The 14,909-nt window shown below is 35.7% G+C and overlaps 1 protein-coding gene across 1 annotated transcript in view; it reads left to right on the top strand.

The window, feature by feature from the left end:
• Positions 1 to 14,909, top strand: part of Prim1 (DNA primase small subunit) — a 160,025-nt gene that overhangs the window by 49,387 nt on the left and 95,729 nt on the right. The window contains exon 4 of the mRNA XM_090409175.1: positions 11,855 to 11,991. Coding sequence (XP_090265301.1) covers positions 11,855 to 11,991 — 137 coding nt within the window. The remainder of the gene's footprint in view (positions 1 to 11,854; positions 11,992 to 14,909) is intronic.

The following is a 14,909-nucleotide window of genomic DNA, read 5'->3' as shown; positions in this document are numbered from 1 at the left end:
AAAGGATATATTGTTCATTTGTTCTTCAAACTGTGTTTTGGAGATGCTTGTGATTAACACGACAGGTTTTATGCAGAAGGAAAATAAAGACCAAGGTGTATCTGCATTGTTGCACTGAGACTGATCCTTTAGGAAAGTAAGATCTGATCAGATTAGACTTAATACATCAGCTTGAAAGAAAATTATTGATAACAGACTAATAATAAGATTCTTAATAATGTTTATCATTGAATTCTGTATGATCTCTGATGGTGTGTATATGCTAGGGGATGAACATATTAAGTAAACTGAAATAAAGAGCATTTAATTTAAACAGGTGTAATGAGCTGAGTTCCTTCCCCCCACCTCCTGCACACCAAAAAATATGTTTAATGTCTTGTTAATATACAGCACGACTACCCATGTATTTATTTACCATTAACCATTGAAATTTTTTTCACTTTATTATAATATAAATTAAAGATGTCAAGAAACTATATTCTTGATTTAATTCTTTATCCAAGTGTAAGCAAACAACTTTGCGTGTGAAGTATATTCATGACTGGGCTACTTGTATATAGAGGCTAATGGCTTCACATCAATTGCCATGGATATTGGATACTAAAGGAAATGTATAATGCTAAGCATTATACATTTCCTTTAATATGTTAGGCAGAGTTGCATGTCACCACCAACTAACTTAGATTCATGCCAGCCAAATTAATTCTCTGGTAGGATGATTAATCTTAATTGCATAGTCTGTCTGTCAGGTGTGTATATTCTCACTGGTTTCTTATGTTTTGCAGGAAGAAAAACTCAAGTGTTTAGGGCAGTGGTTCCCAAAGTGTGTGCCGCAGTGCCCTGGAGAGCCGCAGCTTCCTCACAGGGGTGTCACAATTACAAAATTTTCATAATTTTATTTGAATTTTCAATTCAATGTGATAGGATGCGACATCTAGTGGACCTAGTGCAAACCAGTAACTCACTTAGTAATAACTGTTTGCAGAAGCCTCTACAAATGGTTACTAGATGGTGCTCTACAATAATTAAGTTTCTCGAACTTTCTCGGTACTTTGTGTTCGTATATAAATAGCTGTCGATTTCGCGTGGTCTTAGTGTTGAATTAGTTTTTGGAGATTGTATCAACTGAATATTGTTGTGATTTAGTCAAGTGAAGTTTTTGAAGTATTTCTTCTCGTATGTATTTTTAAAAATGGATCGGTTTTTACTAAACAGTAATAAGTGTTGTGAGAGAGAAAATAAAGAGGGCACACCGTCAAATAGTGGCAATGGTGTGAAGAAGGTAAATATCGAAAATATGATTACAGTTATTTGGACTTTGGTTTTACATTGACAGAAGTCAATGGTGAAGGGAGGCCGCAGTGTGTACTGTGTGGTCAGTGTTGAATTAGTTTTCGGAGATTGTATCAACTGAATATTGTTGTGATTTAGTCAAGTGAAGTTTTTGAAGTATTTCTTCTCGTATGTATTTTTAAAAAGATCGTTTTTTTACTAAACAGTAATAAGCGTTGTGAGAGAGAAAATAAAGAGGGCACACCATCAAAATAAAGAGGGTTTTGGCAGCAGAGTGCATGCTACCAAGTAAGTGGAAATGTCATTTAGAAACCAATCATCCCAGCATGGTTAGTACATCTCGTGACTATTTTACCAGAAAGTTAAAAGAGTTAAATCAACAAAAAGATAGTTTTTATAAGCAGGTGTCAATACTAAGCAATGCTTTGCTAGCATCTTACAAGGTGGCATATAGAATTGCAAAATATAAGAAACCTCATACCATCGCAGAAGAACTCATTCTACTGGCTGCTGTAAATATGGTGAGCATTATGATTGGAGAGTCTGCTGGGAAGCTGCTTTCCAAAGTGCCTTTGTCCAATAACACCATCAGTTGCAGAATACAGCACATAGCAGAGGACCTCAATGATCAGTTAATTGAAAAAATTAAAGGGAAGGAATTTGGGTTGCAGCTGGATGAGGCCGCAGATAATAATAATGATGCTCACTTGATTTGCTATGTATGGTTTATAGATGGTAATAACATTGTAGAAGACCTTCTCTTTCGTAAAAGTATTGCTTCTGGTGCTAAGGCTCAAGACTTGTTCGAGATCCTTGATACTTTTATATCTGAAAATAATTTGAAGTGGACTAAGTGCATTCGTATCCATACTGATGGTGCTCGTTCTATGTCTAGCTGTTATGGAGGATTGTAGGCACTTATTCGAAGCAAAGCCCTGATGCACTGTGGACCCATTGCATTATTCACAGGGAAGCACTTGTATCAAAATATCTGAGTCCTACATTGAACCGGGTCTTAGAATATGTAGTGATGTTAATTTGTGATTGATAAAATTCCTCTTTATGAAAAAATAAAGAGAATTTATTCTTTCATAATTTAACAAGTAAAGAACCTATAATAGAAAATTTGCTTGCAACTAAGAGTGTAAACTACATATATGTGAACAAAATTGGATATATTAAACAAAAGGATAATAATTGTGAAAATGCATAAGAAAAAAGTGTTATTACATTATGTAGAAAGATAAGCTAGTTAAATATTGGCGGTAAAATTCTAGAGAAAAAGAACGTTAAAGTACGATTAAAGCAGTATACCATTCCTAGGAATTAGATAGACAAAGCTTAGATGAATGACTCATAATTTTTAATGATAATTGTAGTGTAATCCAAGGCCAAGAGCACAGGATTAAAGGAAGTTGCTGCAAGCATATCGTGATAAGTAGGCAGAAAAGAAGAAATCCTCTACCGAGAGATATCGCGTTGAGCGCTATCAATGAGTTGGGGGGGGGGGATTACGGAAGGTGCCGATAGGGTGCGGGCATATAAAAGAGTTAGGAACCCCCCCACGAGGCTTTTTCCCTGGTGGTTTTGGTGTGTGGACCGCGAGTGGAGGGACGGTTCGAGAGCGTGAGGGGAAATCTCTTCTCTGAGCACCGGCAGACGGCGCATATCCATGGGAAAGGTTATGCGTCGCAAGGTCCGAGGTGAATCGCATTACTCCAGAAGAAAAGGGTAGTCTGCGAAGAGGCCTCAGAATCTAGGTAAAAGGGCAACACGTGCGAAAGAGTGACTTTGCCCCAAGAATCCTATTGAAAAGAAGGCATAACTGACTGAAACGAATGGACCAGCATACAATTGAGGAATTCCGGGTACCAACCCCAGCACAAAGAAATCAATTTGAGGGTCAAAGGACGAGTAAAGAGAGGAACAAGCACAGGAGATAACTATAATACAGTATCGTGAAATTTTATTGTTAAATAGTGTAAATGAATTATGTGAATCAAGATCTAAGGACTTAACAAAGATAAAACTTAGGACTGTAGCAAACTATAAGTTGTGAAAGTAGACGAGCGTAACTTAAAAGAGTGATAACCTTAGGATGTGTGAATACAAGGTGATAATGTATGTTTACTAGGTTTTAATTAAGAGAGTTATGAGGATCTTATGTGTGAAGTAATATAGAACAGCTCTATTGTTAATCCTATGTGAGTTATGAGAATTTACTGTTCGTATTTGATAACTATGATAGCACATAAATTTGTAGTTTAGAAATTATCTTTCCCAGACTTCCATGAACTGTATATATGTTAGAATGTTAAATAAATCTTTTTCTTACTCTGATTCAGTTGTTTGTTAGTATTATCCGATGCACCATTTGCTAAATATGCTAACTTAAGCGGGAGATTTGAGTAGTCTGTCTATGGTCACAATTGCATGGCTGTTAGTCACTGAGGTAAAGCTGGGTGTTCACTTCTTGTTAAGATGTTTTTCTTCAAACTAATTGTCCTAAGTGGCAGAGTGACAACAAATAAATGTCTTAGGATTTTATGAGAAGAAGAGCCTCAGAAGCTTTGTTACATTAGGATTTTGGCTCTATCCCAGGGCAATTCTCTTTGTACTTAGATAGTACCACGTGACACCAAGGGGCGAATAAACGTAAAGAGCATAGATATCAAAGTTATTAAGAAAAGGTGACACAACAGTAAATGTAGTAAATTTTATAAAAACTTGGCCGTTGAAGGCAAGTTTTTTCAAAAAACTATGTGAGAATATGGGATCTGAGCACACGTCTTTGTTGTACTACAACACTTCACGATGGCTCTCTCGTGGTAATGTTTTGTCTCGTACGTTAAAGTCGATAGAGAAAATTTCAACTTTTATAAAAAAAACTAAAACTATGGAACAGAAAAATGAATGAAGACAGAGGCAAAGAATGTTTCCCCTTGTTGCAACAGTTTTTGACCTCCGATGGAGTTGATTTTTCTCAAGGTATGAAATCTATTTTTGAAGAACACTTATCACTGCTTATCACGTGTTTGAGAAATACAGGGTGGCCATAAAATAACTTTCTCTCTTTGGAGGCATCTGTAGCTAAAACCAATAAACAGAATGAGACCAAATTTTATATTGAGACTTTTGAAAGCATAGGGAGACGATTTCCATGAAAAAAAGATTTAGTACCAAAATTCAGCGATAGGGGAAATTTTGGCGCTTTCAGACCCGAAAAGAAGCGGATAATTACATTAATGGCAGATAAAATGGAATAATAACATTTCAATGGTGTACAGCTGCGTCACTCGTTCCAGCTGGATATGTGGTGCATTACAATGATAATAAGAATAATAATAATTAAACTAAAATAATAACTTGCGAGAGACACAGAAATTAATGTAGTGATTGAACTCACAGGAAATAATGTTTTATTCATCAGAATCAGGGTCCCCTGGACCACATACACGATTTTCAATGAGTTGACCTTTCTTGTGTACAACAAATTGCATCCGGTGTGCGACATGCTCTATAGCTGAGTGTAAGGAGTCAGATTGGATGTTCATAACAGCCTGTTTTGTTCTCTTTCAAGACATGCAAGTTGGGAATGCCACCAACATACACAATGGATTTCAAATACCCCACAGCCAAAAGTTTGTGAGCTATGGCAGGAGCCTTGGACCAGTACTGGTCCCTGTGTCTTCGAACACGCAGTAGCAATATCTGTTACTGTCTCTTCTTCCACTGCTTTCCGTCCTCTGCCAGGTCTAACTCCTAGTGATCCAGTTTCTTTAAACTTCTTAATCATTGCTCTCTCAGTGCTACAACTGACATAGGACCTGTATGCAGATTATGAAGCCTTCTAAATTCCCGAAGGGCCGCTACGGCATTGCACTGTTTAAGGTAAATCAACTTAACAAGTAAAGCATGTTGATGCAAGGTAGGACGCATATTGAGCACAGTTCATCAGTCATTCGAATAACTGCCTGAACATTCCCAATCCCCTTTTAAGTGGAATTGGTGGCCCTGCTGTCACGTATGCACAGTAAAATTTGCATAATCCTTTTTACCTGTGTTTACTGCAAATATTTGACTGCTTTCGGCATCGTCAGCCCAAAATTTCCCCTATCGGCAACTTTTGGTACTAAATCTTTTTCACAGACTTCATCTTGCCATGCTTTCGAAAGTCTCAGTATAAAATGTGGTCTCATTCGGTGTATTAGCTTTAGCTACCTCCAAAGAGGGAAAGTTAATTTATGGCCACCCTGTATTTTCAAAATGATAATATCAATAAATTTGCATGGATTCAAGATCCATTTAATGCCAGTGCTCCATCTGAATTTACTGCTGCAGAAGAAGATAATCTTATTGAGTTGTCTTGCAACAATACGTTGAAAACAAAATTTAGCAGCATGGAATTAACTGAATTTTGGATATCAGTAAAAAATAAATATCCCCTTCTGAGTGAAAAAGTTCAGAGAATATTAATTTCATTTGCGACTTCTTATTTGTGCGAAGCTGGATTTTCGGCAGTCACTGTGATGAAAACTCGGTATCGTGTGAAAATCAATGTGGAGAAAGAAATGAGGGTGGCTGGGTCCAGTTTGATTCCAAGATTTGAGAAAATGTGCGGTGATGAACAGGCTCATCCATCCCACTAATGATAATTAGTTGAATTTGTTCAATTACTTTTTTTGTGATCTTAAATACGTGTTTTATTTATTTTTACCTAACCCTTTAATTAAAAAAAAAAAATATTTGCTATTTTGCAAAGTGTACTTGTTAGAATTTGATATAGGACTCCTTGGGAAAACCTGGATTCAGCAAGGCTGCTGAGAATTGAAAAAGTTTGGGAACCACTGGTTTAGGGGATGAAAATCTGGTCATGTCTTATGAAACTACACTTTTGGTAGTAAAATCCTTATAAAGAAATCAACTACAAGTTAGTTTAAAGAGCAGCAAGTTGTTCCGCTGCCTTACACTGTTCTACTGCAAATTGTCAAGTTGAAAAATCAGGCATAAGTTTTCAAAGTTTTAGGAGTAGCAGATGTGTATTAAAGCTTTCTTACCCTCTCACAAAAAAAAAATTCCTAGAACATTTTGCTGCTTTCTTGCAACATCATTGACAAAGATTTCTCTTGAAATAGATTTTGAAAGGTTTTTCACTAGGTTAAAGTAATGCAGAAGTCATATTTCTGTATATTTCTTATACATTTCTATTACTAAGGCAATTGATGTGAAGTCATCAGCCTCTCTCTATACAAGTAGCCCAGTCCTGAAGTTACCTCATGTGCAAACTTTGTTTGCTTACCTTGGATAAAGGATAAAACCAAAAATATAATTTCTTGGCATCTTTAATTTATAGTATTACCTAATGAAAAACTTTCAACATCTATCTCTAATCCATAGTATATTAGTAATAAGGTATGACATCTTGTTTGTGGAAATATGACTTCTTGGTATCACTTCTGGATCTAGCTCCCATTCATGAGACCTCAATAAAGGTTGAAACTGGTCTGGGTAGTGGCCCTTCCCATAATGCAGAGCATTATACAGTTTTCATAATGATATATGTGTTGTATTATGAGATACTAAGGCAATTGATGTGAAATCATCAGTCACTATATACAAGTAGTCCAGTTGTGAAGTTACTTCACGTGCAAACTTTGTTTACTTATACTTGGATAAAGGATGAAACCAAGAATATAATTTCTTGGTATCTTTAAAGATTTCTCTTATATGTAACATTAGTACAGAAATTTCTGATTACAAGAAAATGATGCATTTCATTACACATTTAAGAAATGTTTACATATATGATAAAACTATATATAATAAAACTAAAAGTTATCCTTTCCTTTTTATTTATTTACTTATTCACAATCAGCTGTCAATACAAAAATAAAAAATAATAATGTGAGATAATCTGATATCGCTAAATAGCAGATATTCTACACACCTCCACTGAACTAGTAACCAAAATAATCCTTATTGAAATGAGAGCCTTCATTCCCCACTCCACTGCAAATCACCGACCTGTATCCAAGCCCTAGTTCTCTAAGAAAGTGTGCTTCTGCCATCCATGATAAAAATGCAGCTTATGTTCAAAAGAAATGGCTTAAATTAAAAACTCGAGTTTCTAATTCAGCTTATGCAACAGCCAGAAACATGTATATAGAAGTTATCAATGATTTCAAAGCAAACTTCATAATGAAATGCAATAAACTTGCATCCTGCCCACTGCCAGTCCAGCCTTCTGGTCTCTTGCTAAGACTATTGGGCATAACTTCTGCCCTTCCATGTTGTAACCTCTTTTGCATCCTGATGGCAGTATGGTAACCTCACCCAAGGAAAAGACAGGCCTCTTGTCATCTTTTTTTTTTTCCCTCCAATTCCTGCCTGGATGACCAAAGCAAATCACTTCCCATACTTCCACAAACTTCCTATTGCCTGTCTTTTCTGAACTTGCACCAAAAGGACATCAAAAAAAAACTTCATTAATCGAGATACTAATAAGGCTCCTGGTCCAGATGGTATTTGTCCTGTTGCACTCCTGAATTAATACCCATTTCTATTTGATACCAGCCTGTATCCAAAAAAGGTAGACAAAAATCATCTATCTAGCTATCGTCCCATTGCTCTCACCTCAGTACTTTCAAAAGTGATGGAAAAGGTTAACAACCAGCTTCTTCATTACCTAGAGATTCATCAGTTAATTAGCAATCAGTAGTATGGATTCCGCTATTCTTGTTCTACAGCCGACCTCCTAGCTAATTTCACCCACCTTTGGGTGAGATTAGCTAGGCAGTCATGGATAGATTTGGAGAAATTCATGTTGTCGGTCTATATTTCTAAAGCATTTGATCATGTCTGGCACTGAGGCCTCCTGAACAAGTTGCTATCTTATGCTCTTCCTTCTACATTCTGTACTTGAATTGCCAGCTTTCTCACTGGTCATTCATTGTGTGCCATGATGGATGGCTTCTCTATCAGTGCTGGAGTGCATCAGGGTTCTGTACTTTTACCCACACTCCTCCTCCTTTACATCAGTGACCTCCTTTTCTCCTATTCACAGCTTTGCTGATGACAGTACTTTTCATTCCTCTTCTTAATTCAATAAACCCTACAGTACCAGTACCGTAATGTTAGGTGCCTCAAGATTTTCCATAACCAATGACTTGAACACTGACCTCAACATCTTGAAATGAGGTGAAAAAAACTTAGTAAATTTCAATGCTAAAAAAACTCAAGCCTGCCTTATTACCCACAAGAAAAATCCTAGCTCATCCTTTCTCATTTTTGATAATGTTCTAGTTTCCTTTCAAGATCAACTTTCTCTTCTTGGATTGACTGTCACATCCAGTTTATCCTGACACAAACATATTACTTACACAGCCTCCTTAACCTCTAAAAAGCTTGGTTTTCTTTTTCTTTCTAAACATAAGTTTCAGTTCTGTCCAACTTTGGAATACTGTTCCCACATTTGGGGTGGAGCACTCAAGACCTCTCTAAGAATTCTTGATGATATTCAGAGGAGGGCAATCTGCTTAATAGACAACCCTTCCCTCACATAGGCACTCTATTTCAGTGCTGCAACTCTTCTATAGGTACTTTCATGAACATTGTTCTTCTCTGAATTGGCTGCTACCTTTCTTCTTCTAGCCAGCACCCATACACTGTCCAACTTCAAACACACCTAACTAACTTCTCATCAGCTTTCTTCTTCCCCCCCCCCCCCATACTGTTTTTTCCACTCAGTACAATTTCCCACTCTTTAACCTCCCTACTGGCTAGGTGGATGAAATAGTGAGACCAAATTGCACTTTTTATCCATGTTATTCAATAGGAGTTACAGAATTGTATCCAGATTTAGCTGGACATCTATAGACGTCATGGCCGGTTGGGGGTTAAGAAACATATCATCAGGCTACATTTTTCTCCTTAATCACTTGCACACATGTGGCGCTGTAGTGTTATAGGTCTTGTGACTCATCATGTGTAGGATCATTTCTATAGAACTACCATTCTGAACAATTCTGTGTTCAGAATGGTAGTTCTATAGAAATGAGCTTTCTTCATTCCCTCCATACTGTTTTTCCCACTCAGTACAACTTCCCACCTTTAACCTCCCTACTGGCTAGGTGGATGAAATAGTGAGACCAAATTGCACTTCTTATCCATGTTATTCAATAGGAGTTACAGAATTGTAACTCCTATTGAATAACATGTCAAGTTTTTCTGTAGAAATGACTGACTAGACTATCAATACTATAACACCCTATTTTACTACATGTGCTGTGGTAACATGGTTTGAAGGAGTGCAGAGGTTACTGGTAAACCTAAAGTTCTGATTTAAACTATTCAAATTGAAGACTTTGTTAGTTGAGTATAGTAGCATTCACTGCTATAACAGACTTTATTATTATGAATGAATGAATGAATGGGCTAAAAGTAACTGTGCTTATTTGCCAACATTAGTAAAAAAAAAAGTCTATTTAGGAAAGTGATATCTGTAATTTGCAGTCAGTAGTCTGCCAAAGGTGTATTGTGGTTTAGGATAATAAGTGGTCTGCAAAACAGTCAAGTTTTTCAAGATTGTGTGCATACACAGAGGATGGGAGTAAAAAGATTTAGGAAATCTTTACATTTCTGTTTAGGATTTCTTTAACTACCTGCATTAAATACAAATTTAAGATGAAATACTAGTTAAAGTAAAAACAATTCAGCTTGAATCTTCTGTTAGCAATATTATTGATGCCATTTACAGGAATCAGCTATTATCATTGCAATTACTACAACCCATGGCAAAAAGTATCTGATCAACAATTGTAACACTGACATTATATATATATATATATGTTAGGATTTATTTTTCCTCATTATATAAATTTTGTTCATTGTGAACAATTGTGAATATAAATATAATTAACAAAAATAAAATTTATTACAAAAATATCTTATAGTTACTTTTAACCAGAAATTAGGTAAATGGAAATCAAACACTGAAGAAAAAAGTAACATATATATCCAATCACCAAACTCAGTATTTTGTTATTCCTCCATTAGTCCAAATGATGGCTTTCACACTTTATTGCATGGACTCAATAAGCTTTTGACAGTTGGTTGAGTAATTTGATGATGTTTGTGGGCTTTTCTTGGTGTCGATTTTTCACTTTAAAATATTCCAAACATTTTCAATTGGATTAAGGTCCAAGCTATTTGAAGGCCAAGTCAGGGTTTTAATTGGAGTGTTTTCATTGTTTCACTGATAGTTCTTGAATTACCTACTGTGGTAATAAGATGCATGGTTGTCTTGAAAAATAGTCATTGGAATCCTGGAACCATTCTTCAATACTAGGAACCAAAAAATGCTCTAAAATTTCTTTATAGACTTCAGAGTTAACTGTACATAATGCAATACACAGTTTTTGAAAACCTTGTGATATCATGCAATCCCAAATGGTAAATGAGGGTGAAAATTTAGGCTTGGTATTAATGCACTAATCAAAGAATTTTCATCAACTCTTTTCCATACAAAGGTACCATTATCATCACCAGCTCCAAGATAAATTGAGATTCTTCATTAAAATGACTTTCTTTCCAGTCATCAAATTCCCAATTTATATGATTTTTACACCATTGGAAATGCTCTTGTTTGTGTTGCTTTGTCAAAAAAATATTTTGTTTTCACTTTGCAAAAGTGAAAGCCTTGACCATTCAGCCGATTCAATACTGTGCAGTCACTTGACCTTCACTCTGTAGTTCGATCACGACCTTCACTCTGTAATGCGAGCATTAATTGTTTAGATGTTGAACGGCCCATGGTTTATGTAAGTTCAGCCAGTTTTCTCCCCTGTATGTGTGAGGTGGCATTAAGACGTCGAGGCATGTTTTTTTTTACACTAATAAGTCGAATAATATTTTTTCTAAATGCTGCATACAGTACTTCAAGCACATTTTAGTAATCTAGTTACTTGTCTTTCAGAAATTCCATCTTTCAGATATTCAATCATTATGTTTTTTAAATCGCTCGAAATTTCTTTCACAGGAACCATCCTTTAACACTAGATAGAATTCAGATTTTGCAACCATGTTTCTGCTCCTTATGAACGTTTTTTCTGTGCTTTATGCATGTGCAGACAATTGTAGATTTGCATATTGGGGAATGATACTAAAGTGAACTATTTCATTTCTTGCATGCTTAAGCTTTCCAAGAAATATATGGTGTCTGCTGCAGCTGTCATAGTGATCAACATTGATCGGATACTTTTTTGCCATGGGGTTGTAGTGGATGACATTTGACAGACTGTTATGGTGCTATAGTATACAGGATATTAATTATCAATTTTATAACTTTTTAACATTGTGTAGATATTTTATTGACTTCAGTATTTCATGTCAGTTAGGTGCAGCCCAAGATGGATCAAAATTTATGATTTGTAATCTTTTAGCGATAAAGTGATTCCCATTTGTCTTCTTTAGTTCACTTGTTAATTTATCATTAGCAATTTCTTTCTCTTTTTTTTATGTAAATATTTTTCAACTAGTTTTAATGTGGACTTTATTTTTTTAGAGGATTTTGGCTATAAGCATCTCCTTTGGGTTTATTCTGGCAGACGAGGAGTCCATTGTTGGGTTTGTGATGAAGGTGCTCGGAAACTGTCATCTACTGCAAGATCTGCTGTTGCAGAGTATCTAACAGTTGTAAAAGTAAGTAATTTAAACAGTACTGGAGTTACATTTATCCATACAAGTAAATAGACTATTGGTTTCAGTTTTTCCTGTAAAGACTTCTTTCTAATTTTGTTCTCACTAATTTAAATCTTGGAAATTATTGGCTTAATAATCTATCTGATATTCAGGTTGCTCAGAAAATAGCAAGGAAGCCAAATAAAATAATCAGACTACAGAAAAGAAAATTTTTACACGAATAGATTGAAGAAATCCAGAAACAATTTATATTTAATATAACCTTGGAAAAATTTTCCGTGGAATTAGAAACCAAAAAGCAGTCCCACACATTTGAAAACAGCAATAATCAGCAATAGTAATGGACAGACTTTAGCTACTAGAGGTGATATAATAAACAGAGTATTTTAATGAACTCCTAAACTGCAATGAGCCTCCTGAGACTTTTGAACAGATAATTTTATCATACCTGTCACCCAGTTTAAATATTTTTAACCCAAAGAGGTTAGAAATATTTAAACCTTCACCAGCCAAAGTAGAAGAAAGTATAAAGCAACTCAAAGGATTAACAAAAATGCATACAATGGAAATTTAATAAGAGAAAATGCTGTCAGCCATAAAGACAGTGAAACATGTCAGAATAACATTCGGCTTTAATCAATAAAAGGTCTACAAGTCAAACTCGGTTAATTATTTATGGTTGATATAAATTACACATAGTTCATTAAAAAATACATCTATTTATGATTGCATGACTGCAATCATTTCCTTACTTGTTTTAGCTGAAAACATGCCTTGATATGTGAAAATAACCAATCCACGTAGCAGGATAGATTTTTACATGAGAAAATATTACTGAAATTTTGAATGAGAATATGTCTGCAGTAGTGTTGAAGTGCTACAAAGAAATGGCAAAATGGATGAAATATATTTTGTTTCTCTATCTAGAATGAGAATATGTCTGCAGTAGGCTGAAGTGCTACAAAGAAATGGCAACATGGATGAAATATATTTTGTTTCTCTATCTAGGATACAGTGTCATTATCAAGAAGATCAACATGCAGGTGGTAACATCATCATTGAGGTTTGTTACAGTCACTGGATAAATGTTACCTTCATATGGCATAAACACAAAATACTTAGATATGGTTAATCAATGGAATAAAATATTCAGTAATTTACTATTATGATCTTGAAACCATCTCTGAATAACAGCTGTTATAATACTGTTATTGAATATTTTCATTATAACCATGTTTGAAAAAAAAAATGATAAAAAAAGGGATGCTTAAAGGTCAAAGCTGTATAACTGAGAGGAGACCTCCATATAGCCTTTAAAGGAATGCAGAGAACCGACCAGGGCTTCTGACGTAATATCCAATCCTCATCTTCTCGTGGTGTACCCTGTTGGGTATCTACCTGGATACTGAACGAACGAGGATGGGCTGGCAACTTGGGATTTAGCCGACCAAATTGTATTCTTATTGGCTTAAACCAAAATACAAAATGATGGTGCAACGTGACAAAATTTCATGCTGGCTTGGGCATCACCCGGTTAAACAACGCCCCCGTTGTTTTCGCCAGGGCGAACAGCGAAAGGTCAGCTATTGGAACAAATCTGAAAACATGCACCAACTCAACATTACCAGAGTTAATGATTGGTACTATCAACATAAGAAGCCTGTTGAAATTTTTTTTCACTTTGTTAGACTATAATAAATTTAGTTTAATCCTTTATCCAAGTGTTAGCCAACCAAAGTTTGCACCTGAAGATACTTCAAGACTGAGGCAACTCATAGCAAAGGTGGAACAAACTATCATCACATCTGTCTCAGTATCTCCCATAATGCAAAGCACATCTCCTTGTGGATATGTATAATGCTATGCATTAAGAGAAGGGCCACTACCCATGTTTCGACCTTTATTGAGGTCTTGTCGGTGGGAGCCAGGCTCAGAAGTGGAGATACCAAGGCAGAAGCAATGGAGAGGTCATCTCTACTTATACAAGTTGCCAAAAGGTGTACCACCTTATTATTAAATTACTCTGAATTCAGAGAAAGATGATGAAAGTTTCATCATCTTTCAGGAATACCTAAGATGATCCCTCCATCCATAGGTCTGAATTGTCAGCTATGCTGGTCCTAAGTCCGGATAAAAAACTAGGGGGGATTGAGGTGGTGCTGTATCTCCCATAATAGAGGCTAACAGGTGTTGAATCACCATACAAAATTTAAAAAATAATAATAATAATCCCTTGATGTGGGACAGCTTGGAATATATATATATATATGTATATGTTAAAGATACCAAGTAATTTTAAACCTGGTTTTACTCCATTTCCCAAGTAAGCAAACAGACTAAAAGTCAAGTTTGCGCCTGCAATTGATGCAAGTCTAACTGATCCCACAGGTAGTGCAGGACCAGGGCAACTCGTGGCAAAGGTGGAACAAGCTCCGATCACTAATCTTAATATTTACCCTTAATGCCAAAACACATCTCCAAGAAGGGGATGTATAATGTTTTGTATTAAAGGCAAGGGGCCACTACCCAGACCGGTTTCGACCTTTATTGAGGTCTCGTCAGTGGGAGCTAGGCTAGAATTAGAAATATCAAGATTTAGTAGTACAGAGCTTGTAAGTATTTCGCCAAAACAAGTTACCATAAGGTGTTTTAACCTTATTAAATAAGAATCTCTGGAGGAGATATAAATGTAGAAAGTATTTTTACCTTGGGTATAAATATGTTAAAGATACCAAGTAATTTTAAACCTGGTTTTACTCCATTTCCCAAGTAAGCAAACAGACTAAAAGTCAAGTTTGCGCCTGCAATTTTATACCCAAGGTAAAAATACTTTCTACATTTATATCTCCTCCAGAGATTCTTATTTAATAAGGTTAAAACACCTTATGGTAACTTGTTTTGGCGAAATACTTACAAGC

Source organism: Typopeltis vanoorti, chromosome 2 (genome assembly GCF_054136105.1).
Source record: "Typopeltis vanoorti isolate ZY-2024b chromosome 2, IOZ_Tvanoo_1.0, whole genome shotgun sequence".
In the NCBI taxonomy this organism is placed as follows: Eukaryota; Metazoa; Arthropoda; class Arachnida; order Uropygi; family Thelyphonidae; genus Typopeltis; species Typopeltis vanoorti.
The sequence above is the reverse complement of the archived record's forward strand: the minus strand, read 5'-3'. Positions and strand labels throughout refer to the sequence as shown.